The sequence below is a fragment of the Gorilla gorilla genome, chromosome 7 (genome assembly GCF_029281585.2).
Source record: "Gorilla gorilla gorilla isolate KB3781 chromosome 7, NHGRI_mGorGor1-v2.1_pri, whole genome shotgun sequence".
In the NCBI taxonomy this organism is placed as follows: Eukaryota; Metazoa; Chordata; class Mammalia; order Primates; family Hominidae; genus Gorilla; species Gorilla gorilla.
This window is the reverse complement of record NC_073231.2, coordinates 17,526,921-17,553,623: the sequence shown is the minus strand read 5'-3', so window position 1 is coordinate 17,553,623 and position 26,703 is coordinate 17,526,921. Positions and strand designations below refer to the sequence as shown.

At 36.7% G+C, this 26,703-nt stretch overlaps 1 protein-coding gene across 7 annotated transcripts in view; it reads left to right on the top strand.

Moving 5' to 3' along the window:
• DLC1 (DLC1 Rho GTPase activating protein) overlaps nucleotides 1-26,703 on the top strand; it is a 530,403-nt gene that overhangs the window by 200,529 nt on the left and 303,171 nt on the right. For 5 of the 7 annotated variants that reach the window (XM_055349272.2, XM_055349269.2, XM_055349271.2 and 2 more), the window contains 2 exons: nucleotides 9,925-10,074; nucleotides 17,889-18,029. In XM_055349272.2, the coding sequence (XP_055205247.2) occupies nucleotides 9,925-10,074; nucleotides 17,889-18,029 (291 nt within the window). The remainder of the gene's footprint in view (nucleotides 1-9,924; nucleotides 10,075-17,888; nucleotides 18,030-26,703) is intronic. The other 2 variants (XM_063709071.1, XM_063709070.1) reach the window with 1 other exon arrangement.

Sequence of the window (26,703 nt, the reverse complement as noted above, 5' to 3'; positions counted from 1 at the left end):
CTAATTTTCATCAGAAACCATGTAATGGTTTTCTCTGCAATCTATTAAAATGTTCCTCAAACCTAGCTGTGCTATGAATACATCCATGGAACTTTTTAAAAACACATAGCTTAGCCTCCCCGTATGCCTACCAAATCATGTACCAAATTCTACATGAACCTTAGCATGTAGAAGTGTCCAAAGCTATACAAGTATACTGATAATCTGCCGCTATTGAAAACTACTACTCACTGAAGCTGTAAAATTAAACATAAAGAGACAAATACTATTTATTCATTCAAAGAAACAAGGCTTTGAGAGACCCCTCCACTGGAGTCACATTGCCCTTGAAGCCAAGGGTTTCCTCTGATATACCCAGCAAGAAGTGTGTTAAGCCAAAAGAATGTTATTACATGAATGAAAACACAGTTGCCAGATAAGACATAAAATACCCAGTTACATTTTAATTTCAGATAAAAATGTTTAGCCACAGTAGGTCCAATGCAATATTGTCTTATACAATATTTGGAACTACTTATACTAAAAACTTATTATTTTTTGTTTATCTGAAATTCAAATATAACTAGACATCCTATAGTTTTATTTGCTAAATCTGCAAATTCAAATTGCAAATGAGGGAGAGGAGGACATATTTGAGAGACCAAAAGAAGCTCTCTAGTTGTAGTAAAGCATTTCCTAAAACATAGTATGGCTTAATTGAGAGTATATCAGATAGCATAAAGAATCTTTATTTTGATAATTTTGTAGTTTAATATGTGTTAGAAATATATCAGATTATTTATGTATTATATAGCATGTATATATAACATTTAAAATGCAGCTATAAAATATTAAGGAAGATACAGTGGTAAAAATAATAACTACAAATATTAAGGAAAATATAGTTGTTGGACTCAGGATGATTGACATTTGGAGGCCACTGGGCTGAATCAGAGAGTTACAACAGTGCCAGTAGAAAAGTACACAGAAGTCAGGTCAATACAAGACTTAAAAAAAAAAATAAGGGGTACATTTTTACGAAAAAGGAATACATGTTTACTTATGTCTTTTTTTGTTGTTCATGGCAAAGGAAGGATCATCATAATATTCCTAAAAACAATTTATGGATCTCAGTGTTAAATAGATATTTTTCTTATCTTTTCAAACCAAGAAAAGTCTTGTCTGCTTTAAGACCTGAGCCAAAGCAAAGAGTTACTAAGTATTGTAAAAAATAAAAATAAAAAAGAGTCACAGGAATTGGCAGATACCACATAAGCATGATAGTATGGAATACATATCAGCTCAGCAGGACTCATCCTATATTCTATAATGTATTTAGTGACCTGAGTGCCAATCTTTAATTTTAGCACTTAAAATGAAGACTGGTTCCAGAATACTTACAAAATGATTTAGGTAGAAATTATATCCCAGTCCCCAAAATGGGCCTCAGTTCTCCCCGCCGGTTCACACCTGCACTTCTGAACACTTCTCAGGACGAGCTATGTCAATATCCTTTGAAACTACTTAGGAAACTGTGTATGGAAGTTACAAAAGTTCTGGCTAATCAGTGCTCCGTTTGAAGCCTAGTTGGGGTTTAAAAACCTAGCAAAAGAGAAACCAATTTTCTTCACCATGTCTTAATAAGTGGAAGCAGATTAATAGCAGATAAATTTAAACAGATAATATAAAGCCATGATCGCTAATTAATGATTACATGTCAGTTAAAAGATTGCTTGTTGCAACTTTAAATAACAATATTATCTATTCATCATCATGACCTAATATTATAGTCATAGTGGCACATATTATTAATAAAAGATAATATGCCTAGAACTTGGAGTTGAACGGAATATATCTAGCAAACAGGAAATAGTTGTTGTTTTCTTTCCTGCTAGTCTACATAAGTTTCAAATGGAAACACAGTGGAATAAAAATTAAGACTGACTTATTTAACTTGCCTAGAAATTCTGACTTAGGATAATTACATTATCGTTAGCTTCTTAGTGTCAATTTACATGAAAATCTTCACTGCTCTAAAAAAAGAGATTTAATAATGTTCTGGTTTTTAAAACAGGATATTATTTTAAGAAAGGAAAGTCTAGAATGAGAAATTTATTGTCAAATGAAACATATAATGCTAATATGAGATTTTTACACTAGTCCAGCTGGCCAAAGATCAAATACTTCAGGATGAAACTGAGCCAAGTCTTTTGCTAAAATGTCCCTTTCTTTCACGGGTGAGCGAGGAGTATTAGCAGTCCAGAATAACCAGTAACACACATATGGAATTGAAGACAGCATAGGGGCCAGAACCTTGTGTCAGGAAGTTTCAGTTGTATTCCCGGTTTAGCATTTAATTTATCATGACTATGTGATGCCACCGTTCATTGACAAGCAAAGCGTTCAAGCAATGCTATATTTGCCAAACCAATCGTCCACTATTTGGAAGCATCTGGTTATTTTACTAAACTTTTTGGTTCTCTTCCAAATGCTGGCATTAGGAAAACAGAGCCTGTGTCTCTCTAGAAGAGGCACACTCTTTTCTGGACTTTATATTTCTCCAGTCTGCAAAATGTCCAGTAATTTGCACCTCCTCCCCAACTGCCTTGTGTGTGTGCTGTGTTTGTGCTGTTCAGTTAAGAGCATTTGTAGAAAGAGTGGTGTTGCGATTATCTTTCCCAGATGGAAGGAAAGAAGCAGAGAGGAGACTCCTGTTGTTTAAGCCTCACAGAATCTGACACTTTTAGGAAAGAATGATTCTCTAAAAACCCTATTCATCTTCCCCAGATACCACTGCAATCAAAGAGGCTTCACTGCCCAGGAACTAAATAGCTCTTCCAAGTAAATTAGGAGCTTCTTTCAGATTTCCAGTTTACCACCATGGGCTTGGACATCTTAGGTTTCTGACAGTAAATCAAATTGAATTGAAATTTTTCTCCTAATTTGCCTCATATCTATTGACCTATGTCTGAAAGAGATACAAGTGGAAATTTCTTCCACAGCAGCTACATATATTATCTAAACTTTGACAGCAGCTGGTTGCAGTCCCAAAGCAACAGGATGTTTCTGTTCTTAGCACTACACAGACACATAATGGGAAAAAGAGACATACATCACAGCATTGACTCAAGTTCAGCTCACAGTCAGCTATATACTTTTTCCTCATTAAAAAAGCAGACTGTGGCTATTCCATTAAGAATAGCCTGTTCATGTTCTAAAGAGGCACTAAATTCTTAGTCTGCTTTAAAGAAGGTATATAGAACACAGAAGCACTTGCCTAGTCTGCCCTGGTCAGAGAACACATAGAGTAATATATTTAATTCTGGGCACCAACAGTTAATTGAGTCATTGACAGAATTATATCGTATCCAGAGAAGAGTAAACATAATTACCAAGGATTTGAAAACATGTCATATGAGAAATAAAGGAATTGAGGATGATTCACCCAAAAATGAAAGAACATGGGCACCACATCATTCTTGAAATATTTGAAAGGATGTTTCATGGAATATAGACACTGCTATTTCTGTCTGTTTCTTGTGGGACAAGCTGAGAAGTTAGAGGAAGGCAGAATTTGACACTATAACCTTTTTTAAAATTTATAGCTGCACAAATATGAAATAGGTTGCTTCCTCTGAAACAGTGTACAGCACATAGTGGTCAATAAACATACCTTAAATGATTGCTAAGTAAAAGTTTAAAGAACTGGGCAAGGTCAGGCGCAGTGGCTCACGCTTGTAATCCCAGCACTTCAGGAGGCTGAAGTGGGAGGATCACGAGGTCAGGAGTTCAAGACCAGCATGGCCAACACAGTGAAACCCCGTCTCCACTGAAAAAAAAAAAAAAAAACACAAAAATTAGCTGGGGATGGTGGCAGGCGCGTATAATCCCAGCTACTCGGGAGGCTGAGGCAGGAGAATCGCTTGAACCTGGGAGGCAGAGGTTGCAGTGAGCCAAGATTGTGCCACTGCACTCCAGCCTGGGAGACAGAGCTGGACTCCATCTCCAAAAAAAAAAAAAAGAAGAAGAAGAAAGAAAGAGAAAGAGAGAGAGAGAGAGAGAGAAAGAAAGAAAGAAAAGAAAGAAAGAAAAGAAAGAAAGAAAGAAAGAAAGAAAGAAAGAAAGAAAGAAAGAAAGAAAGAAAGAAGGAAAGAAAGAAAAGAGAAAGACAGAGAGAAAGGGAGGGAGGGAGGGAGGGAGGGAAGGAAGGAAGGAATGAGAAAATAAAAAAAAGAGAAGAAAAGAGGGCAAGACGACTTCACAGGTTTCTTGCAATTAATGTTGTAGTAATTGATGGTCTTTGAAAACACAGTTTCTGTATATTGACAGGAAGAAAAACCAGGATGCAGAAGTTGAGGAGAGAATTCATGATACCCAAGTGGGCATAAAATTTAAAATGTTTAACATGGAGGGAAACCAACATGTAGAACTCGAAAGCTAACAGGAAGGGGAGTGGGAAGAGCCAGGCTCTAGTCTCGACTTTACCAGTGGATTTTAAAAACTCCCTGGAGTTCAGTTTTCTCATCTGTAAAATCAAGGCACTGGAACCTTGAACTTTTACATTTCCGAATTATTTGGTGTTGAGTGAAGTGTCCAAATGACATATCAGTAACTTAAAGAATTGTGTTTAGACTTAAGTATAAATGTCAATATTAAAATATGTTAATTGTTGGGCACTCATAGACGTAAAGATGGGAACAATAGACACTGGAGACCACAGAGGGGAGAAGGAGGGAGGGAGGCAAGGGTTGAAAAACTACCTCTTAGGTATTAAGCTCACTACCTGGGTGACAGGATCAATCATACCCCAGACCTCAGCATCACACAACATACCCATGTAACAAGCCTGCACATGCAGTTCTGAGTCTGAAAGTTGAAATAAAAAATTATTTATTATAATTTATTATATTTATTATAATAGTTAATCATAATTAATTATAATAAATTTTAAAGAAGTTTACAAACATAAATAATAAATAGAGCAAGGATGAGAGCAAAAGGAGCCACTACTAAAAAAAAAAAATCCTCCAGAACTACACAAAATTTATTTATTTATTTATCTGAGATGGAGTTTCACTCTCGTTGCCCATGCTGGAGTACAATGGCACGATCTTGGCTCACTGCTGCCTCTGCCTCCCAGGTTCAAGCGACTCTCTTGCCTCAGGCCTCCCAAGTAGCTAGGATTACAGGTGCCCGGTACCATGCCTGTCTATTTTTTAAAAATATATATTTTTAGCAGAGATGGGGTTTCACCATGTTGGCCAGGCTGGTTTCCAACTCCTCACCTCAAGTGATTCACCCACCTCTGCCTCCCAAAATGCTAGGATTACAGGCATGAGCCACCATGCCTGGCCCAGAAGTACACAAACTTGAAATCTACAATTCATACTAAAATTTACCTGGGCAACAAGGTAAATTCCTTGTTGCTCAGGTAATTCCTTAGTAATGTTAATCCCTGTTGCCCAGGGAATTCCTTCCAATATTAAGGAAAATAAATGTAAAAATGTGTTATCTTAGTATGTTATTATGTTGACTAAACCATAATTATAACTATATATGTAACTATCAATGTTTCTATTCAAGTCAAATTCTAAGAAGAATTCTCTATCCTTCTGGCCCCCTACCCCAGTGTGTTTTGGAGTCACCATATGCCAGCTGACACTGGTTCACACCAGCTCGAACGGGCCAATTACGCACATTTCTTCCAACCCTGCAGTCAGTAACATCTTCTTGGCAGCTTGAAATGGGTCAGGGGAGTATTTACACCACGGAAATCCACAAATGCTACAAATAAGGACTTTCATTTCATTTGGAGATTCAGTTGCTAAACACTTACCAACATACCATGGCCCACCCATTTCCTGCTCCTAAGAAATATGCTCCCCAAACAGTGCCTTTTCCTATTCCACTTTGATCTTAAAATGTATGAGGTCTTGTAATAAAATAACCTTGTATTTCTTTACAATCACTGAATATGTGTTCAATTTAGACTTCAGCATAACAAGACCAAAACTAGAAAAAATAACCTTAGGATAAAGAGCACGCATTAGTCATGCGGCATTACTGGATGGAAAGTATTGTAAGATTTCAAAAATGTTTGATTCACAATATGTATTAAGAAACCTGTAATCCCAGCACTTTGGGAAGCCGAGACAAGAGTATCTCTTGAGTGCAGGAGTTTGAGACCAGCCTGGGCAACATGGCAAAATCCTGTCTCTACAAAAAATACCAAAAAAAAAAAAAAAAAAAGAAAAGCCAGACCTGGTGGCACATGCCTATAGTACCAGCTACTTGGGAGGCTGAGATAGAAGGATCACTTGGATCCCAAGAGATCCAGGCTGCAGTGAGCCAAGATCGTGCCACTGCACTGCACTACAGCCTGGGCAACAGAGTGAGACCTTGTTTCAAAAAGGGAAAAAAGGAAGGAAGGGAGAAAGAAAGAAATCCAAAAGTTTATAAAATGTACTAAACCACTCCTTTGCTTACATCTTGACAGTGGCCTCCGTTACACAAAGAATGAAACTTACCACTTTATAGCAACCTTTAAAACAAAAAATCGTGTCTCCTATTTAAATCCAGCCTCATTTTGCACTAGCACTCACTCCTTCTCCCTCTCACTTCCTCTCATTCAACTTTTGTATTCTTTTTTCTGATTCTCTTATTAACCAAACCCATTTCCTCCTTAACATCACTGTGTTACTCTTCACTCTGCTAGAACACTGTTTTCCCCGTTTTCCTCATCCTTTTTGACTTCCTTACAATCACTGCTCCCTTCCTCCCCCACTTCTCCTCCTCTTCCTTTTCCTCCTCCTTCTTACTCTCTCTCTTTTCTGTCTTTAACTCTGCCTCTCGATCTCTATCATCTCCTCCATCTCATCCTCCCCCTCTCCCTCATCATGGTTTAACTCTCACTTCTGTAAAGCGCTCTTCTGCGACCAGGCTACAACCGTGCAGTTACTGTGTATCTCATTACCCTACTTATTTTCTTCTTACATTTGTTCCCATTTGAAGCTATCTTATGTAAGACTCTGTTGATTTTCATTATCTTCCCATGGTTGACTATAATATTCAGGAAAACAGAGATTTTATCTGTCTTTCTTGCTGATAAATATTCAGTCCCTTGGACCAGTGACAGAAGGGAAGAAGGAAGAAAAGATGAGAGGGAAGAGAATTTAGCATCTTGGTCTTGATTTACAGAGGTTAAGTTACTGAAATACCAATTTCATTAGTAGGCAGCTTCACTTGTTAAGAAGTTTTTCTTCCTGGACTATAGTAACAGGGAGTTTTTTAAGTCCACTGTAGATGTCAACTTAGACAAAATCTGCAAATACGTTGCTCTGTTTTCAGGCATGAAAACATTTGCTGGAGTATAGCCATCAACATACGAAAGGTTAAAACTTTGTGAAATATTAATACTGGGGCTTTTAAAATGAGAGCAACAGTGTTTATCCAAAGCATCAGGTTTGCAGTCGTTCTATTTTGTGAAGTTTTTTTTTGAATGTATAATATATGATACTGGTCTGTGTACTTGACCCTTCAGGCTAAATGTAATGGATGGTGAATAAGGATGCATCCAGGAAGAAAAAGGAATCAAAATAGGCTTATTTCTCTAAAGGAATATCATAGAGTAAGAATATCTGGTTTCAATCCTTTTGGCACATCATTTGAAATAATTTGATCTTCATCCCATGGATTTGAAGATGTTTTTAAAGCACAATGTCAGCATCCAGTTAATTCAAAGACAAATTGTTTCTGAGACTACTGCTGATCTGTCTAGGATAGCTGCAGGATATACTGCTTTATCCAACATTAACGTAGTAGCTGGAAAATATCAACAAATAGTTTCTAAGGCTTTGGGAAGTGTTATTTCAGTGGCTCCCATTGATTTCATTGTTAATATTCCTGAAAATGGATTGCATAAGCCGTGTATAACTTAACTCTATGTCTACCAGGTAGAAAAATTGAATCTTTGTCCTTGAGGACATTATAACTGAGAAAGGAAAGACAATCACACAAAATCATATGTGGACACAGAGATGCAAATATCATCATTTGCCAAACACAACTTTGGTTTAAAAGAAAAAGAAATTATATAATGAAGCCCATGGGAAGAGTGATTACTGGGATTTAATTACTATTTAATCAGATTGTTCCATTATCTGGAATATTCAGAAGGGAATTAACCTAAATAAGTTATAAGCACAATCATACTATCAATAACACTTCTTTGAATGTAACAAAGCTCTGCAGCAGTGAGGGATAAGATACATGGAAAAGATCAGGTCTGTTTGCAAATATCATGGACCCCTTTATAATAATAGTTTATGATGACCAAAAAAAATGTAGTTTTCTGTCACAGTCTTGTTTCAAACAGCAGGGATAGTAGGAGGAGACTGAAGTAATAACAACAGCATAGTATTCTGAAGGAATTAGCATACCTCAAAAAATTCTTAACGTATTCTCAAAATTAATCCATCTTTGTGAAAACAGGGCTAGCTGTTTCAATTTGCATTAATCTGTTAAACCATGCACAAGTTCAGTTTACTTAAGTAACATATCCAATGTTAGCTTAATTGATTGTCTGAAAAATTTAATCTGATTAACCAATTATCTGACATGTGAAAGATAATACCTCTGTAATATTAACAATCTGCTCTTGCTGTTTAAGATATACAGAGTTCTATAAAATTAGATTAACCCACAAAATTATCCTAGACCCTGTTCTTTGGGGGTGCCTTTTAATGGTGGCTGGGGGAATTTAGAAGGATTAAAATAAATGGCAAAAAATAAAAAAAAATGAAGTTGTGATTCAGGCCGTCATCAATTTTCATCTCACAACGAACCATCACCAAAGTGAACCCTCAATCTGCAATCATTGTACTGATAGCCCTCAGGCTTCTGTCAAGATGTATTTTTCCACTGACATCAGCCACTGGTGGTCCTTTTAAAGCTGATTTCACCCAGATCAATACAATCAGACAGATGGAGAGGATGGCAACATAAGTCACAAATGATGACTTGCCTCAAAAGAGCCAATCCTGCATGTGCGACATTTCTCTAGATGTTGCTTTTGAAGAACCTAACTGTGCTTTCTACGGTATTTTTTTTTAGCCAATACCGTACCCCATCCTAATACCTTGCACAACACAGGGAATCTGGAAGATTCCTAGTACTAATTGACTTGACTTAAACACACCAGAATGGTTGAGTCATGCCCAAGTAACTCTATATGCTCAATGAGAAGCTTTAGCTACTCCTATGATTAAAAATATTTCTATCAACATATGTCTGTAGTACAGAGAATTGAGAATAAGTAACCATACTCATTTACAAAAATACAAATTGTTGTGGGAGCTGTTTTATAAGTGTGTAAAATAAAAGAAACTCAAGAGAAGAGATTTTAGTAAGCATATAGCTTTAAGTAGCAGTGACTAAATGGCCCTGTGCTAGGAAAACTGTTCCCCTGCACAAACTGAAAACTTGCCTCGCTTAATTCTTTTCCAGTGTTTTTACTATACTGCAAAAGAGTCTTCCAAAAATATAATCTCATATGCATCCCTAAATGTCTAGCCACAAATAATTATTAGTACCTTTTAAATAATCAATTTGTACTCTGAAAAAAGAAGAAAAATATATAACCTTTCCCAAAAATAAGTAGTGGGAAAATAGTAAATACGTGCCATTACTCATAGGTGTTATACTTCTTTTTTCATTGCACTTTGCTTTACAAGATATATATTTAATATTCATGTAAAATGCTTTCTTGGCACTAGGTCAGTATCTTCCCAATGAAGAGCCCATTGATGATACAGAATGGAACTTCTCTTCTAATTAAAGACTGCCTATTATCCAGTGTCCTTTTTGTCACATTGAAGAACAGGGAACTTTTTATTCTTATTAAGAAATGGCCTTTCAGATTCAGTAACAAAATGTTCTGTTCCTCAGGAAATAAGAGAAGATCGAGATAGGGCACGGCTGGACTCCATGGTGCTGCTGATTATGAAACTGGACCAGCTTGATCAGGACATAGAAAATGCCCTCAGCACCAGCTCCTCTCCGTCAGGCACACCAACAAACCTGCGGCGGCACGTTCCTGTGAGCTTTCCACTTTCTACTTCTTTTCCCATAGGAGTCGTATCTCTTGACCTTATACAGTCCCTCTTGCAAAGGCAACATCCTTGTTAATGGCATCTAACAACATGTAACCCCAGTACAGTACCATAAAGATAACCAAAATACTTCTATGCATCATGCATACATTCCATGCATAATTCTATGCAGAGAGGCCACAGAGAAATGGGTGATACAAAAGAACATGTTTATCATTAAACAGGAAGGAAAGTCACCTTGGGAAATTATGGTTTGTAGTGATCAAACCTTCCTTAATTGTCAGTCTTCTCTGATACGAGAGAGACTCTGTTAGCAAGCACTATGTCTATGACTGGCCCACAAATCTGTATTGCATATAGAAGAATCTTATTATAGATTTGCTGCATGAGTAAATGGATGGATGGATGGATGCCAGTTGAACTAACCCAACACACTATAAGAAAGAATTTAGATGAGATTAACTTGAGAAAACTCTAAAATTCACTTAGTGAAATACAGTGAAAGAGACAGAGCTGAGAATTTTATTTTATTATGCATCAATTTTACATAATATAGACACTCCCTTAAGAGTCCAACACTCAAAATTTGGAAGACAGATTCTAGGATCAACTATATGCTTTACATATTTACTATCAGCATCATATTAAAGGCCTTAGTTTGTGCAGATCTAGGATGGTTGAGTTTACTTATAATTAAGCTATGAATCACTTTTCAACTCATCTGTTATTTGTGTTATTCACTAATAAACATATTAAGTCAAGAAATTTGTATTTACCTGAGATCAAAGCAGTAGAAAATCATATATAGAAATTTGAGCACCTACTGAAATATAACTGTTGCATATCAAATTATTTGATACAAATTCTTCTGCCTTTATTTAAATTGTAAACTGGGTTTTATGTTGCACACATTAGCTCACAGAATATAACAATTGTTAGCTCTGTAAACAGAGAAGTATTCAGAATAGGCAAAATAATACAGTGGAAACATTATGAACTTTGTAGTGTAAAGGTCTGAGTTCAAATGCCAGCATTATACCTGACTTTCTGGGAACATCAAGTTATTTAATTTCTCAACTGCAGGTTCATGTGAAAAATGGAGATGTTATTTCCTAACTAATGGCTCGTTGGGAGGCATAAATGAAAAAACGTATATAAGAAGTACCGCACGGATCAAGCACAGAGTACATACTTAGTGACAGTTGGTTCTCCTTCCTTCCCCTTATACTAGACTCACTCACACCAGGCCTTGAGCTAGAGATGAATAAGACATATCCCAAAGCCCTCAAAACTCCTTTTTGATCTTTATGATATTCTAGGTCACCTCCTATACTTTATTTATGTTCCTTGGAATTTAAAGCTAATTTGAACATTCTTTCACCATCAAATTTTTTTCCACAGAACTTTCCACTCCTTTTGATAATTGTGTGGTGGAATAAGAGGATTATAATGGCAGGATTAGGACCTGGACCATCTACCAAGGAGCACTGACAGAGATACAGAGGACAAACTGCCTCTGCCCCATCCTCATACTTCACTGTGAATTTATAGATCAGCAGGAAGAACAAGACACACAGTGAAACACTCACTGCCCCGCAACCCCACCCCAGTTTGAGAATATTTATGAGAAAACGCCAGAATAAGTTCTGCATATAATAAAAATTATCAAGAATAATATAGTCTTTAAGGATGTCTTTAACATAAAAATAAATTAAAGCACAGGTAGAGATAAAGGTTTAAGGAGGCTGCATAGATAAAACCTTACAGATTGGCTATGGCCTGATGAATTGACACAGCCCAGGATATGGTGGTTTTCTCCTTTGCAAGCCTGGTTTTATCCAGGCACTCAGAGTGTGCCAGTCTCTTAGGGCTTGCTGAGATAGCCAATCTCATAGGATGAATGGGGGTAGGAGATCAGATCAAGACTAAGTATTTAGTGAGTGCTAACCTTTATGTAAGTTACTTCATTTAACCTCTTGACAGTCCTACCATGAGAAATCTGAGCTTCAGAGAGAGAGGATGAGTAATTTACCTGTGTTCACACTGAAGGAGAGTGGTGAGTTATTTACCAAAGGTCACCCAGCAGGTGAGATTTGCATCCACATCTGTCAGACTCCAAAGCCTATGCTCATTCTGCTATATTAGAAACCTTCCCAACATGCCAGTTTTTTCTTTACAATGAGATAAGTACCATTTCCAGAACCAGAATTCCCTGGTTGTCAGACAGTCAGAGCATTTTCTTCCTAATAATGACATATTTTTGAAGTTTGAATTACGAATAGTATTCTAGTCAATGTGTAATTAAGGGAAAGTTGACGGTCTCTTGGGATATTTCATTGATACCATAGGGAAGTTCAGGAACACACAGGCCAGAACCACTGTACCACCTTTGATTGGGCCTCACCTGCTGTTCTGCAGTATCTTTTGGTCTCCCTGGATTTTCACCCACATTTCAAGGTGGCTATTCAACAGTTTTACTTGTACCTATCTCTTAGCATCCTTACCTCTTAACACCCTTGCCTTCCTCTTCTCATAGAAAATTGAGACCATTGAGAGATGTCCCGGCATCACACCTGCAAATAGCTATAGGTGCCTCTTTGCTTCTTTCTCTCCTCCAACATCAATAAAAGACGTGTTGCCCCTGTCATGTAATACTGATCTGTCTCCATCCTCATCTCCATTCCTTCCCACCTCCTGCTTTGCTCTACCAGTTATTCAGACTCTCACTTAGGTTCAAATTCCATTGCTCTGTTCCTACTAGTCCTCACCCTTTTTCTCTTTAGCAAGTATAGTTGGGACTACAGGCATGCATCACCATGCCTGGCTAATTTTTTTTTTTTTTTTTTTTGGTAGAGATGGGGTTTCTCTATGTTGCCCAGCTCTATGTTCTAGGGCTCCTGGCCTCAAGCAATCTTCACACCTCGGCCTCCCAATGTCTTGGGATTACAAGCATGAGCCATTATACTCAGCCTCTTTCCTGATTTAATTATTGGCTATTGCTCCATCATTTCTCCCCACCCTTTCTCTTATCTGACAGATCCAGCAGTGCCAGTGCAGTCTTTCACCACAACATTCTGTATTTTCTCTACCACCTACCTATTCAATAAATCCTTCCTTAGTTTGACTCTGCTGTTAGTGGATAGGGAGAAGAGATGTGGATGAGGAAGAGTTAATTGTTCCTTTTTCCTCTCGACTCTCTTTCCGGTATTGCTCTAGCTCATCCCTTCTTTTATAAACCAAACTTTAATCTCCTCTTTGTCTTATATTTCTTTCTTGATTTATAATTTATTTTTATTTTTAGAGACAAGGTCTTGTTCTTTTTTTTGAGAGGGAGTCTCGCTCTGTCACCAGGCTGGAGTGCAGTGGCACAATCTCAGCTCACGGCAACCTCTGCTTCCCGGGTTCAAGCAATTCTCCTGCCTCAGCCTCCCAAGTAGCTGTGATTAAAAGCATGCACCACCATGCCCAGCTAATTTTTGAATTTTCAGTAGAGACAGGGTTTCACCATGTTGGTCAGGATGGTCTCGATCTCCTCACCTCATGATCTGCTCACCTCGGCCTCCAGAAGTGCTGGGATTACAGGCGTGAGCCATCACACCTGGCCACGGTCTTGTTCTTTTAATTTGCATGCTTAATATTTGTTGCTCAGGCTGGAGTGCACTGGCACAATAACTCACTGTGGCCTCAAACTCCTGGGCTCAAGCAATCCTCCTGCCTCAGCCTCCTGAGTTGCTGGGAATACAAGCACACATTACCATGCCTGGCTAATTTTTTTTTTTAATTTTTGTAGAGATGGGGTTTCTCTATGTTGCCCAGGCTGGTCTAGAGCTCCTGGCCTCAAACAATCTTCCCACCTCGGCCTCCCAATGTATTGAGATTACAGGCATGAGTCATCATACCCAGTCTCTTTTTAATTTAATTATTGGTTACTGCGCCATCATTTTTCCTCACTCCTTGTCTTGTCTGACAAATTCAGTAGTGCCAGTGCAGTCTCTCACCACAGCATCAGATGTGATTCATCTTCTTCTCTTCCTTGACTCTCACTCCTCTCCTGGTTTCTGGCTGCTCTCCGTTTTTCCTTCTATTCTTCAACAGTTGCTTTCCAGACCCTTCAGTGGCTCCTCTTCCTATATCTGCCCCTGAAATCTTATATCTAGATTCCAGATTCAATTCTCCCTTTGTCTGGCTTTGAATATTCTCCCTGGGAATCACCACAGCTTCCATTCCCTTCTCTATATTGAGGGTCACCAGTGAGACCTTTTCTTGTGATCTCCAGATCAGAACAACCAATGGATCACAAGATGCACTCTTCCCTGGGCCAGAGTTGAGTGTTATAAGCACTTCTAGCACACATCACACTGGAGTCCCTGCCATGATAGAAACCCCACAGAGAGCTCTATATTCCCAAAGACTGGCATAATTGGAGGCATAGGGTAACACTGATAGATGGAGTCTTGCAGGAAGATAGCCTGTGGGATTAATTACACAAAGCAAGTTGGTGGGGGGGGGGGGCGGTGGGGCGCGGGTAACAGGGAAACTATGCGTGGCAGTTGTAATGATTACCCAGGGTTTATTCACTGCTTGGTTTGCTTATGGTAGCAGTGGAAAATTAAAGGAGGGAGCGGATGTGAGAGATTTTGGGAGAGCTTTTGGGTAATTTCTCAAATTGAACAGAGAACAGAAGAGAAAATAATAAAGATTTGTACTAAACTACACATTGATGGTCCTATTAAAAATTACTTATTTAGTTGTGTTTGAGGCCTCTGCAGAATATCATGGTGGTTACTTTAAAAAGTTGGATTCAGGGGTCAGACACACCTGAACTCTAATGCCAGCTCTACCTTGGGATACGACTTTGGTCAAGTTATTTACCTTAAGCCTTGGCTTCACCCGCCATCTCTCGTGTGATGGTGGTAACTTCCACGTAGAGTTGATGAACATTGAAGCAGATAATGGTTGTAAAGCCTTGTCTGTGAAAGGTAAAAATGCAATAAATGGTAGTTTTTAAAAGTTATTATTTCACCTTGGAAGCATTACATGGTTCAAAAGATACAAGATTACTCTGTTATTTATCTAATCAAATCACAAACAGGAAATTAATGCAAGGCCAGGCGCAGCACCTCACGCCTGTAATCTCAGCACTTTGGGAGGCAGAGGCAGACGGATCACGAGGTCAGGAGATCAAGACCATCCTGGCTAATACGATGAAACCCCATCTCTACTAAAAATACAAAAATTTAGCCGGGTGTGGTGGTGGGCGCCTGTAATCCCAGCTACTCGGGAGGCCGAGGCAGGAGAATGGTGTGAACCTGGGAGGCGGAGCTTGCAGTGAGCAGAGATCGCGCCACTGCACTCCAGCCTGGGCAACGGAGTGAGACTCCGTCTCAAAAAAAAAAAAAAAAAAAAGAAAAGAAATTAATGCAAAATATTTCTGATATACCTAAAGGTCAAATATAAATGGCTTATAAATTACCTGCTACTTATGATTATGCATTCAATGTTTATAAATTATCTGCTATTTAAGACTACTTGATGTTGATCCAATTTGAAATTCTAATGAATCATATTCTTAGGGTAAAATGTAGTTTGTCTTTTCTATGCAAAAAAAAAAAAAAAAGAAGAAGACACGGCCCTGATCCAAAATCATTCCAGGCATCACAAATTTGGTCTGAGTTATGTCTTCTACACACACGCACACACACACACACACACGCACATACATTTAAAGAGTGTAACATTACTTTTTGCTGCATGTCTTCTGTACCCTTCCAACTGGAGAAAATTTAGTTTTGATGCTTTTGATCACATAATTTTACAGTAGAAACAATAAAATTACTTCTATTATGAGAATTAAGGAAGAAAAGATATTAATATTTGTCAGTCTAGTTGTTTCTTCATAAAACTGTATTTAATGATCATATTCTATCTGCCAGGCACTATTCTAACACCTGGGGACACATCAGTAAACAAGACAGGTGAAGTCCCTACTCTTGTGATGCATAGATTCTAATACAGGAAGACAGACAAGAATTATAAAGAGGCTGGGTGCGGTGGCTCATGCGTGTAATCCCAGCATTTGGGAGGCCAAGGCGGGTGGATCACGAGGTGAGGAGTTCAAGACCAGTCTGGCCAACATGGTGAAACCCTGTCTCTACTAAAAATACAAAAAATTAGCTGGGTGTGGTGGTGTGCACCTGTAATCCCAGCTACTCAAGGAGGTTGAGGCAGGAGAATCACATGAACCCAGGAGGCGGAGGTTGCAGTGAGCCAAGATTGCGCCATTGCACTCCAGCCGGGGTGATGGTGTGAGACTCCATCCCAAAAAAAAAAAAAAAAAAAGAATTATAAAGAGAGATGGATGCATAGATGGATCGGTAGGTAGATAAATTCATAGATGGTAGATAGATACATAATAGATAGATGATAGATAGATAGATAGATAGATAGATAGATAGATAGATAGATAGATAGATATAGATAGAATATGTAGTAGATTAGCAAGGAAAGAGGATTGGAAAATAGAGAATATGTTATAGAGGTTGAAGGGAGTAAAGTTCTTTGGTTTGAAATGTCAACGGATGCTTCTCTGAGGTATTAAGATTCAAGCTGAGACCAGAGTGACAAGAAGGGGCCAGCAAAGGGAAATACTGGGACAAGGGACAGGAAAGAGCACAGGGCCTAGTCCCTCCTGTAGACACCAGCTTACTGTATTAAAAGAAATTATCAAGAGGAGGTAGGACTGAGAAACAAGAGAATAGCAAAGCTAAGACTGGAGAGTTGGGGTGCGGGACATAATATTTGACCATGTGAACCACGGCAAAGTTGAGATATATAAAGAGGATATACAGAGATATTTAAATCATAGTTTTCTCAGATTAAAAGCCTAGAGTGATAGGTGCCTTTGCTCCATCCCCTCTGCAATTTCCCCCTCCCACCTTTCCTCTGTGCAACCAAACCACCTATAACTCAAAGAAAGCATATGATATATTAAATTCACAGCCTTTGCAGAGGTTACCAGGTAATTCTATCCACTCAACAGACATGTCTTGACCTCACACTATGTAGTAGTTGCTAAGAAAACATAATAATAATAACAATATTTATGGGAGTAGCTAGCATTTAATGAAAATTATTAGGAGCCAATTACAAGCACTTTGCTTTATGCTTTATGCTCATGAAACTCCATGAGTGTCTACTATCATTATACCCATTTTCAAACAAGGGAATTGAATGACACATGACAAAACATAATTCCTGCCCTCAGTTTATTAGATAGACATTTGAGCTCAACTATTCCAGGCCACCGTAATAGCTGTCACCATGGAGGTTGAACAGGAACATAGAAGAGGTTGAGGTAAGGAGAAATGAGAACTCTCTTTGTATTTGAAATCCAGTGGCCCTGTGAGGAACTCTGGGCAGCACTGTATAGTCAGAGGAGTGTCAGTAAGTGATTCAAGGTCACACAGTAAGGAAGGTGTGGCTGTGGGCTTCTGCCTTCTAACTTCTCTGCAGGGCCCTAGCTAGCCACACTCCCTGCCTTTCCAATGCACACTAAGCTGTTAAATTACCAAGTAGTATGTTACCTCTTTCTCAAGTATTTGCAGACCCTCTGATGAGTACAATGGTCCTTACCAAATAATGCATGATTATGTGTGACACGTCACTGTCAGTTGTCAGCAACTCTTTAGTGTATCAGTGTGCATTGGAAGAAAGAAGAAGTGACAAAGTACTGGTGGTAGGAAGAAGGGCATTTGGGAACATTCACATGTCCTTCATACCAGTGCATTTGTTTTTTAATAGGATCTGGAATCAGGATCTGAAAGTGGAGCAGATACCATTTCAGTAAATCAGACACGAGTAAATTTGTCTTCTGACACTGAGTCCACGGACCTCCCATCTTCCACTCCAGTAGCCAATTCTGGAACCAAACCCAAGACTACGGTGAGTTCTAAATAATAACAGAGAGTCTCTACATGTAAATGTTGATGATCATCAGGTAAGAGTTGATATTCATTCGACATAGAGGAAATACTGTTGGAATCTTAGCCATAGTGACTTAATGATATTTAATTTATTTAATTAAGTACAACCCTAGAAAAATGTTGTTTGTTTTATAAATGATAACACAAGTACTTCACTGAAACAGGTCATGAATCAAGAATTATTCGAAACGTGCTAATTAAATTTCATTGCTAGATACTCAGAGCTTTAAAGAGCCAAGAATGCAAAATCTGGAGATGCCTTTCCCTACACTATTATCTTGACAGCATTGCTTACCGGTTAGAAAATTGTTCCTCTAAGATGTGATGAATGATAGATGACAGATGATGATGGATGGATGGATTGATGGATGGACAGATAGACTGATTGATAAGGAGAAAGAGATGATAGAGATACCTGTAGATGGATGGATAGACAGATAATAATTACATAAAGATATTTAGATTGATATAGACAGACATAGATAATAGGTTTATATGCAGAGATATATAAAACATCCACATCAAACATTTTCTGTGGGAATTAAATGAAAGAGCACATACAAAAAGTGCTTAGTGAAATGATCAGTGCAGAATAAGTAATGAATAAATGTAAGGTACTATCATTATTATTATGATAATTAGTAGACTTTACAATGCTATTAAAACAACTTATTCCACATGGAATAATACACTACTAAAGGAGGAAACTGCTTTGGTTTGAAATGCTTCATGTGTAGATTGTGAATAGAAGACATTTTCCTTTAAGGAAAGAGTTGAACTGCAATAGGAAAATAGTATTTGACTCTAAAAGGTAACACTTATGGAGGAAGTAATTACTACTTCAAATATCTAAAATCCCAGTAGTTCCAAAATAACCTTTCCTAGTTTAGTGAGAATCATAGTGTTGTATTATTTTTTATGCAACACAAAGAAACAAGTTTGGATTGCTTGTTCACTGCATTTAAAATAAAAGTCAAGTCTAAAATAGGACTCAAAAGATAATACTCTGATTTTAAAACATGACAGATTTGCTGCAATTGCAAGAAGAATGAAAATATGTCATTTAAATGACAGATATGCATGGCTTAAATATTTACATGGAAATTATGTTCCCTGTGTTATTTATATCTAAAACATTTTTATGGAATAAATATTTATTGAACATCTACTATATGCCATGCACTAGGCTACATGAAAAAGACTTGGGGAGGAATAAAACATATTCCATGTCTTTAAACAGCTTACATTCCAGCAAAAGGAGGTAAGTATGTAAACAGTGAAATGCAATGAAATGCTGTACAAGCTATGATAATACTGCATACATTGGGAATAGGAGGAACTAGAAAGATACTGCACAGTGATCTTTCGGGGAAAACTGAAAAATCAACAGTAATGTGTGCCAACAGGCACACTGAAATGGAATGGTGCTCTTCATTTTCATAATGGGTAAGGAAAGTTGAGATGCAAAATTAAGATAAGAAAATGGAAGATCTCATTTTACCATATTCTGATTAAAGAAAATGTTTTTCTTAAAAAACCTTCTCAACAGTTTTGACTTGAAGGTTTTGAAAATCATTGATGCATTGGCTTTTTTTTTTCAACATTGGGGACAGGTGTGGGGCTCACTTTTTAAAGGTATTTATTATTTAATTCACTTTTTAAAGCACTTGTTAGTATCGGGCAGGGCAGTTCTTTTCTCCCTGATACAATTACCGGTGGTATCCACTTTCTCTCTTGGAACATACACATTTCAGTGAGTGAGTGTCTCGTAATTCATAACAATGAGTTGAAGAATGTGTGCAGTTGCTTACTCTTTCTTCAGTTACCCCTGTGTTTATAAATGTGGTCAATATAGTTACACAGAAGTGCGTATACATTTTTATGGTAACCATTTTTCGTAAAAGTTTTTTATGAGAAACATAAACTCATCAGTTTTCACAGTGTTTTAATTTGTTAGAGTGATGGAATCTTTCTTCAATTTTTTTTTGTTTTGCCATCAATTGACCACCCCACAATCGCAATTAAGAAATATTTAAATCAATTATTGAACAGAAAAATATTTGTACATACTCCAAATCAAATATTTTCTGAAAATATGTTAACTTTGAAGCAAATTGGATGCGAGTAGTATCCAGCTGTTCAGGTGTGACTTGTCATCTGGGAATACAAGCAGAGCTTTCTAGTCATGCCACAACTCATCAGCCAGTGAGCCATAAGAATCGTCATGCAGTTGACTCAGCCTTCAAAACAGTATTCCTCTTCAACACCACCAAACACTGCAAAATAATCTTGACCAGCAGCACAGGTGGACTGAGACAACTACACATGCAGCTCTGTCCAGCTACTGGACTATAATTTAGTAAAGTTCTCTAGCAGGCCATGAAGAGTACCCAGAAAGAAATACTCCACCATCAAAGACAATCGACTTTTAGGAAATTTCTTTTTTTTTAATGGCCAATAATAAGAGTAACTTGAAAAACAGGCTATTTTTTTCCTTTTTTTTTTTTTTTTTTGAGACGGAGTCTCGCTCTGTCACCCAGGCTGGAGTGCAGTGGCGCAATCTCGGCTCACTGCAAGCTCTGCCTCCTGGGTTCACGGCATTCTGCCTCAGCCTCCCGAGTAGCTGGGACTACAGGCACCTGCCACCATGCCCGGCTAATATTTTTGTATTTTTAGTAGAGACAGGGTTTCACTGTGTTAGCCAGGATGGTCTTGATCTCCTAACCTTATCATCCACCCGCCTTGGCCTCCCAAAGTGCTGGGATTACAGGCGTAAGCCACCATACCCGGCCTGTTTATCTTAAAGTTCCAGGATACATGTGCAGAACGTGCAGGTTTGTTCCATAGGTATGCATAAGTGTGCCATGGTGGTTTGCTGCACCTATCTACCTGCCATCTAGGTTCAAGGTGGGAATGTAAATTAGTTCAACCATTGTGGAAGACAGTGTGTTAATTCCTCAAGGACCTAGAATCAGAAATATGATTTGGCCCAGCAATCCAATTACTGAGTATATATCCAAAGGAATATAAATCATTCTACTATAAAGACACATGTACATGTTTTTTTATTAAAGCACTTAAAGCACTGTTTACAGTAGCAAAGACATGGAACCAACCCGAATGCCCATCAGTGATAGACTGGATAAAGAAAATGTGGTACATATACACCATGGAATACTTTGCAGCCGTAAAAAGGAATGAGACCATGTCCTTTGCAGGGGCATGGATGAAGCTTCACTTTTGTTTTGAGGGGAATAATTCTTTCAATTTGTGTGTGGGCATGTTATTTTTTCTTGTTATTGGTGTTGTTATTCTTTTAGGTACACCCTTTTCACTACAGTTCAAAAGTAATTCTTGGGCCATGGATCAATTTTATGGTTGGAATATCAGAATGAAGAATTTTGTCTATGAGAGATTAAACAGATACTTTCTCCCACAATTTGGAGCTTAAGGAATAAATGATATGTAATAACAGTCTAGATACTTTATGAAGGGAGAGAAAACTGTAATATCCTACAGAGCTGTTCTTTTTACCATGAACAAAAGTTTTAATTTTAATATTAAGTAGAAATATGAAATTCTAAGAACACCTACCTAATACATAAAACTATAATGAACTAACCCTCTGCTCTGTAATGACACAATCTGACAGCATGCTTACCTTCATTCCATAATTAAGGTTACCTTTGATTTGCTGCTATGAAATCTATTTATAGTGGTGACCACAGTAACAACCACAGAAATTTGGCTTTCCTTTTGTGTGTAAGGTCTCTGGGTTTCTAAGTGCCTATTTTTCAGTAAGATTATTTTTCTTTTAAACTTATTCTTAGAATAGGACCGATGAGTCATCATCAGATTTTTCATTAATTCTATGTATAGATCATGCTGAAAATTAAGCATTAATATAGATTTCTGAGGTATATTTCATAAAAAAATGAAAGTTAAAATGTAGGTTATCCACTGTCAAAAAACACATTAGAAAAAAGAAGAGGCTTACTGTGTCATGTTACCAAGCTCATCAATTTCTCTCCTAAATTGTTTTGTTCTTTTGACACAATCTCACAATGCCTTTCATACTAGGCTCTTCCATAAACAACCCGCGAGCCCCTGTATCATGTTATATAAAGTGCTTTGATTCACTGTGCAACAGTACACTGATATCACTCTCTTCAGGGGCTTCAGTTGTTCCTGGTATTAATATAGGATTGTTTCACGAAAGGTTTTAAAGCTGAACATTAAAATCTCTGAGGTTTTGTTGTGGTTCTTTTTCCTAAAGATAATTTACTTATAAGTGCAGATATTCATTAAATCACTATTAATCAAATATCTATGAAGAAAAGAGCCAAGCCCCATATAAAAAGAAAAATTTCCTATTTGTAAAATAAGTAACTGAAGGAACAAGGAGAGTCTAGCATTCTACTGTGTAGAATAACCAAGAACATCAAGAGTACACAGGATATGGCACCCAGATCCTCAATGCTCCTGAACACTATACTATACAGGGATTCACAGGCTCAGCACCTGGATTCAGAATTAATATAAATTGGCTTGAGCTGTTATTATATCAGAAACAAAATGTCACTAATATTTGAATGCTCAATGTGCACAAGAAGAGTTTTACTGAACAATAAAAAAAATGGCTGGCTCCTCAAAGCATAGTGTAGGTCACAGGCTTCTAACATCATTTTCTAAATCATACATCCACCACAGATTTTATAGATATGTTTACATATGTGTATGTGTATGAATGAATGTATATATATGTATACATATAAAATAGATTATATATGCATATATTTGTGTCCTTGTTTGTGTACATATATTCACATCAGATGTTATTTTTCAAAAATAACATGTGATATTATTTTCTGAAGTGTTATTTTGATGTTATTTTCAAAAAGCCTGCGTTGAATAATTCTTAACTATACAGTAGAATTTTTAAAGGGAACCAAATCAGTAATTATTAAGTTCTTATGTAGTCATACAATCTTTCAGTATGAATTATATTTATTAATTATGTATAAAACTTGCTCAGGATAAACACAGAAACCACAAATGCAGATTTCTTGTTACCAGTGTATAGTGTGGTTTTGTTTGTGTCTGGGATAGGAGTTTCAGCTCTGGAATGATCTGAGAAATAGTTTCAAAACAGAAAAGCTTCTAAGGTAGAAGAACAAAGGTTAATGGGCACCTTTTACAAACAATAATCAACTTGTTCATTATTGCCACTGAAAAAGTAATGATAGCGCTACTTAAAAATAAAGATTATAATGCCAATAAAATACTATTTCAGTGGAGTGTTATTTATTAAAGATGTCTAAGACAGTCTGATTGGGAGTACGACATTAATCCATGATGAATTAGCCACAAGGGATTAGGAAAAACAATTCCTATTTTGGAATTTATTAATCAACTAAATTCCTGAACCTGTAAAATTATATTTTAAATTATGTATGCATAATTTGTGTATGCATGGTTTTACATATTTTATACATAATTTTAAAATCTGTACATTTACACATTTCTGGGAAGACTGTCAAGAATTCCATCAGACTTTCAAAGACTGTGCAAATCCCCATGAAGAAATGCTACATTTGAGTTTTCTTGGTTCAGTCATTCAGTGAAGGAACCCAGTGTTGAACATGCGAACGTCTTTGCTACAAATAATAAATATGCTGCAGGTACATTGACATTTGGGTTTATTTCCTAATGGATCATTGCACGGTATTACCTTTGCAATAAATTAGGCTACACTTTAGGTATATGTGAAAACTGATTCTTCTATGAAACTATAAAATGTCATTTGCATTTGTTCCAACTATACCACATATAAGCAAAAATAAAACTGATCCAAAAACAAGAGAAAAACCACCAAGGTTTTCCCTTAGTAATTTCAATGTAAACCAGGTTTTATATTTCTAAATCCAATCACATATCCCATACATATGATCATTAAACTAAAGTCACTGTGCTTGTGATATATTAGTGAGAGGTAATGAAAATGAAAAAAAAATCTTGAAATTCTACCTTTCACATCATTTTAAAGTATCATTTAAAATTAAATTTAACGGAAAATTTTTAGTGATAGCTTTATTTTGTTTTACCATGTTATGATATACTGTATGTTTGCTTAAATGGTTATCAGATGAATTTTTTAAGAAGACTGGTGATTTTCCCTAATGCTGTTCAATATTTAAAACAAAACAGAAGGATAAAGTACTGTCTTTTACAAGTAGAAACTGGAAATGTTTATTTTCACTGAAGTCTTGGGGAAAGAATTCAAGGTAATATATAAAATTGGCTAGAATTTAGTATTTTATGTCACATATGTTATTATTAGCTTTCATATCCTGAGGAAAGAAACAGTCAACATACTAAAGGAAAAAATGATATACATGGAATTTTTAAGGGAAGTTTAGACAACTTCTTCAGAAACATCAAAAAATTTGAATTAATACAGTTTTTAATTAAAACATTTAAACACAAATGTAATAGTCTTAGAAAAGAATGTCTTTTGATGTCTTGCTTTTGAATATGGCAATTTCATTTTGACATGTCAAAGCAATCATATTAAAGTATGTGGATTTTTAAAGAAAGATTTGCTTCTGTTGATAAGATCCTCATTGTTTATTAGAAAGAAAAATAGGCAAAATTTGTAGCTTTTTGAAGAAGAACTGAGTCACCAGAGAGCTGGAAAAAATGTTTCTAAAAAGGAAATTGTTCAATGATTATTACAATGTGATATTTCTTAGAATTCTATGATTTAAAAGCACAGAGGACTTCATTCACCTAGTCTGGATTTTGAAATAATAAATAAGTGTGCAATTCATTAATTTTGGACTTTGAAAAATAGAAATATTTCCACAGCCATTTACTTTTATATTTAAAATAAATTCAAAATTCTCTAATTTCTTGTTGTTTTCAGATACTGACGTCTGTTTCCAATCCATTTACATGTTAACTCAAGACAGTCTTGTCTGTGATGGGTTATTCCATCTTCACGGTCACCTCCTCATATACATCTTTCCACTTTGAAGCTTAGAATTTCATTCTGTCGAGAATAACTTGTATCTTGATATATATAATACTTAGCTCTGAACACATGATACTTAAATAATTTTGGGGGCTGGCAAACTTGTTTTTCTCCCTTGTGTTTAGTTTGTAGTAATCTGGTTAATTAAGTATCTGGGGCAGAATTCATAAAACCAAAAGAAATATGGGAAAAAATGAACACATATGAATGATAGATTAGAATTGAATAATTAATAGCATAAGAAATAATATTTAAAAATCATTCCTGCAACCTAACACTTTAGTCATATGAATAGTGCTTTGCATGCTATCATCATTACAATGAGAAAAATTTAGTTTTTCCATGGACCAATGTGACTTCTTGAATTCAACTCATATTTTCGTCCAAGAGAAATAACAACTGCCAGTTACTTCTGGGCAACATAAAATGGCAAGCCAACAGCATGCCACATCATAGCAACCAAGAGTATAATTCATAGCACTGAGGAGTAATAATAACTGGTAAGCCATTTTCACAGTCTTCACTTTATTCATTTCAAACCTAGTTGTCTCCAAGCTCTAATTACATATTAAATATTTTCTCATATTTTTCTACCTTCTTGCTAACAGACTGATAATTAATTCTGTCCCAGGCATTTGATGGCCTCTGTGCTCACGTCTTAAAGACAGTTAAAGTCATTGAAAGCTTTAAGCAAGGATTTCATGTGAATATACAAAGTTTACACAGAGGGCCTTCTTGACTATAGTTTTGAGCTGAATCAATCACATACCAAATTTCAAAATGAAACAATAAAAATATAAGCCAACCATTTGAGTAGTCTGAAAATCACATATATAAATATTTGGAATCATGTAACAGAAATCTGAAAGTAAAGGAATTGTTTACTCTGTATCCTCATGGAGTCCTAAGATTCCACCACTTGAAAACCTTCTTTATCCTTGACTGTTTTGGTTATTTAATGAATACTTTATGTGCTCGCTTCATTTATTTTTAAATCAATCATCTATACTCCTTAGATTTTTGCTGTCATTGTTCGGTTTTAGCGATTCTCTAGTCTTTCTACTTTAGCCAGCTGGTATAATCCAGATGACCTCCTGAATCAGTACATTCCTTCAAAGGAAAATCCACTGATGTTATGAAATTGACTCTAATTGTTTCCTCTTTACTGTAGATTGCTTTATCCGTGTTGTTGTTGTTATTACTGTTGTTGTTTTCTTTATTCATTTTGAAGGTCCTATCTTTGTATCAGGACTGTAGTAATTTACTAGATAAGCATTTACCAAATTAGTTATAATATGAAATGCAGAGAATGATGCAAACAAGCACTAATAACCAAATAAATCAGGGCCGCTCCCACCATGCACTGTAGGGCACCTCCAAAACTGCCGTCCTCTGCCTGTCCCAGCCAAGCTGACTGAGCTTTATCTCTTTTATATATTGGCCTTCCTTATAAGATGTTCTTTGAGTAATCCATGACACAGATTTCATTTAAATTCTAGACTAAACAAATTATAAGAAAGAGGAAAATGTTGACAAATTTTTTTTTTATGTCCAGCCTCTAGGATAAGCCTGTTTCATTTCCAAGAGCATCCCCACGAAG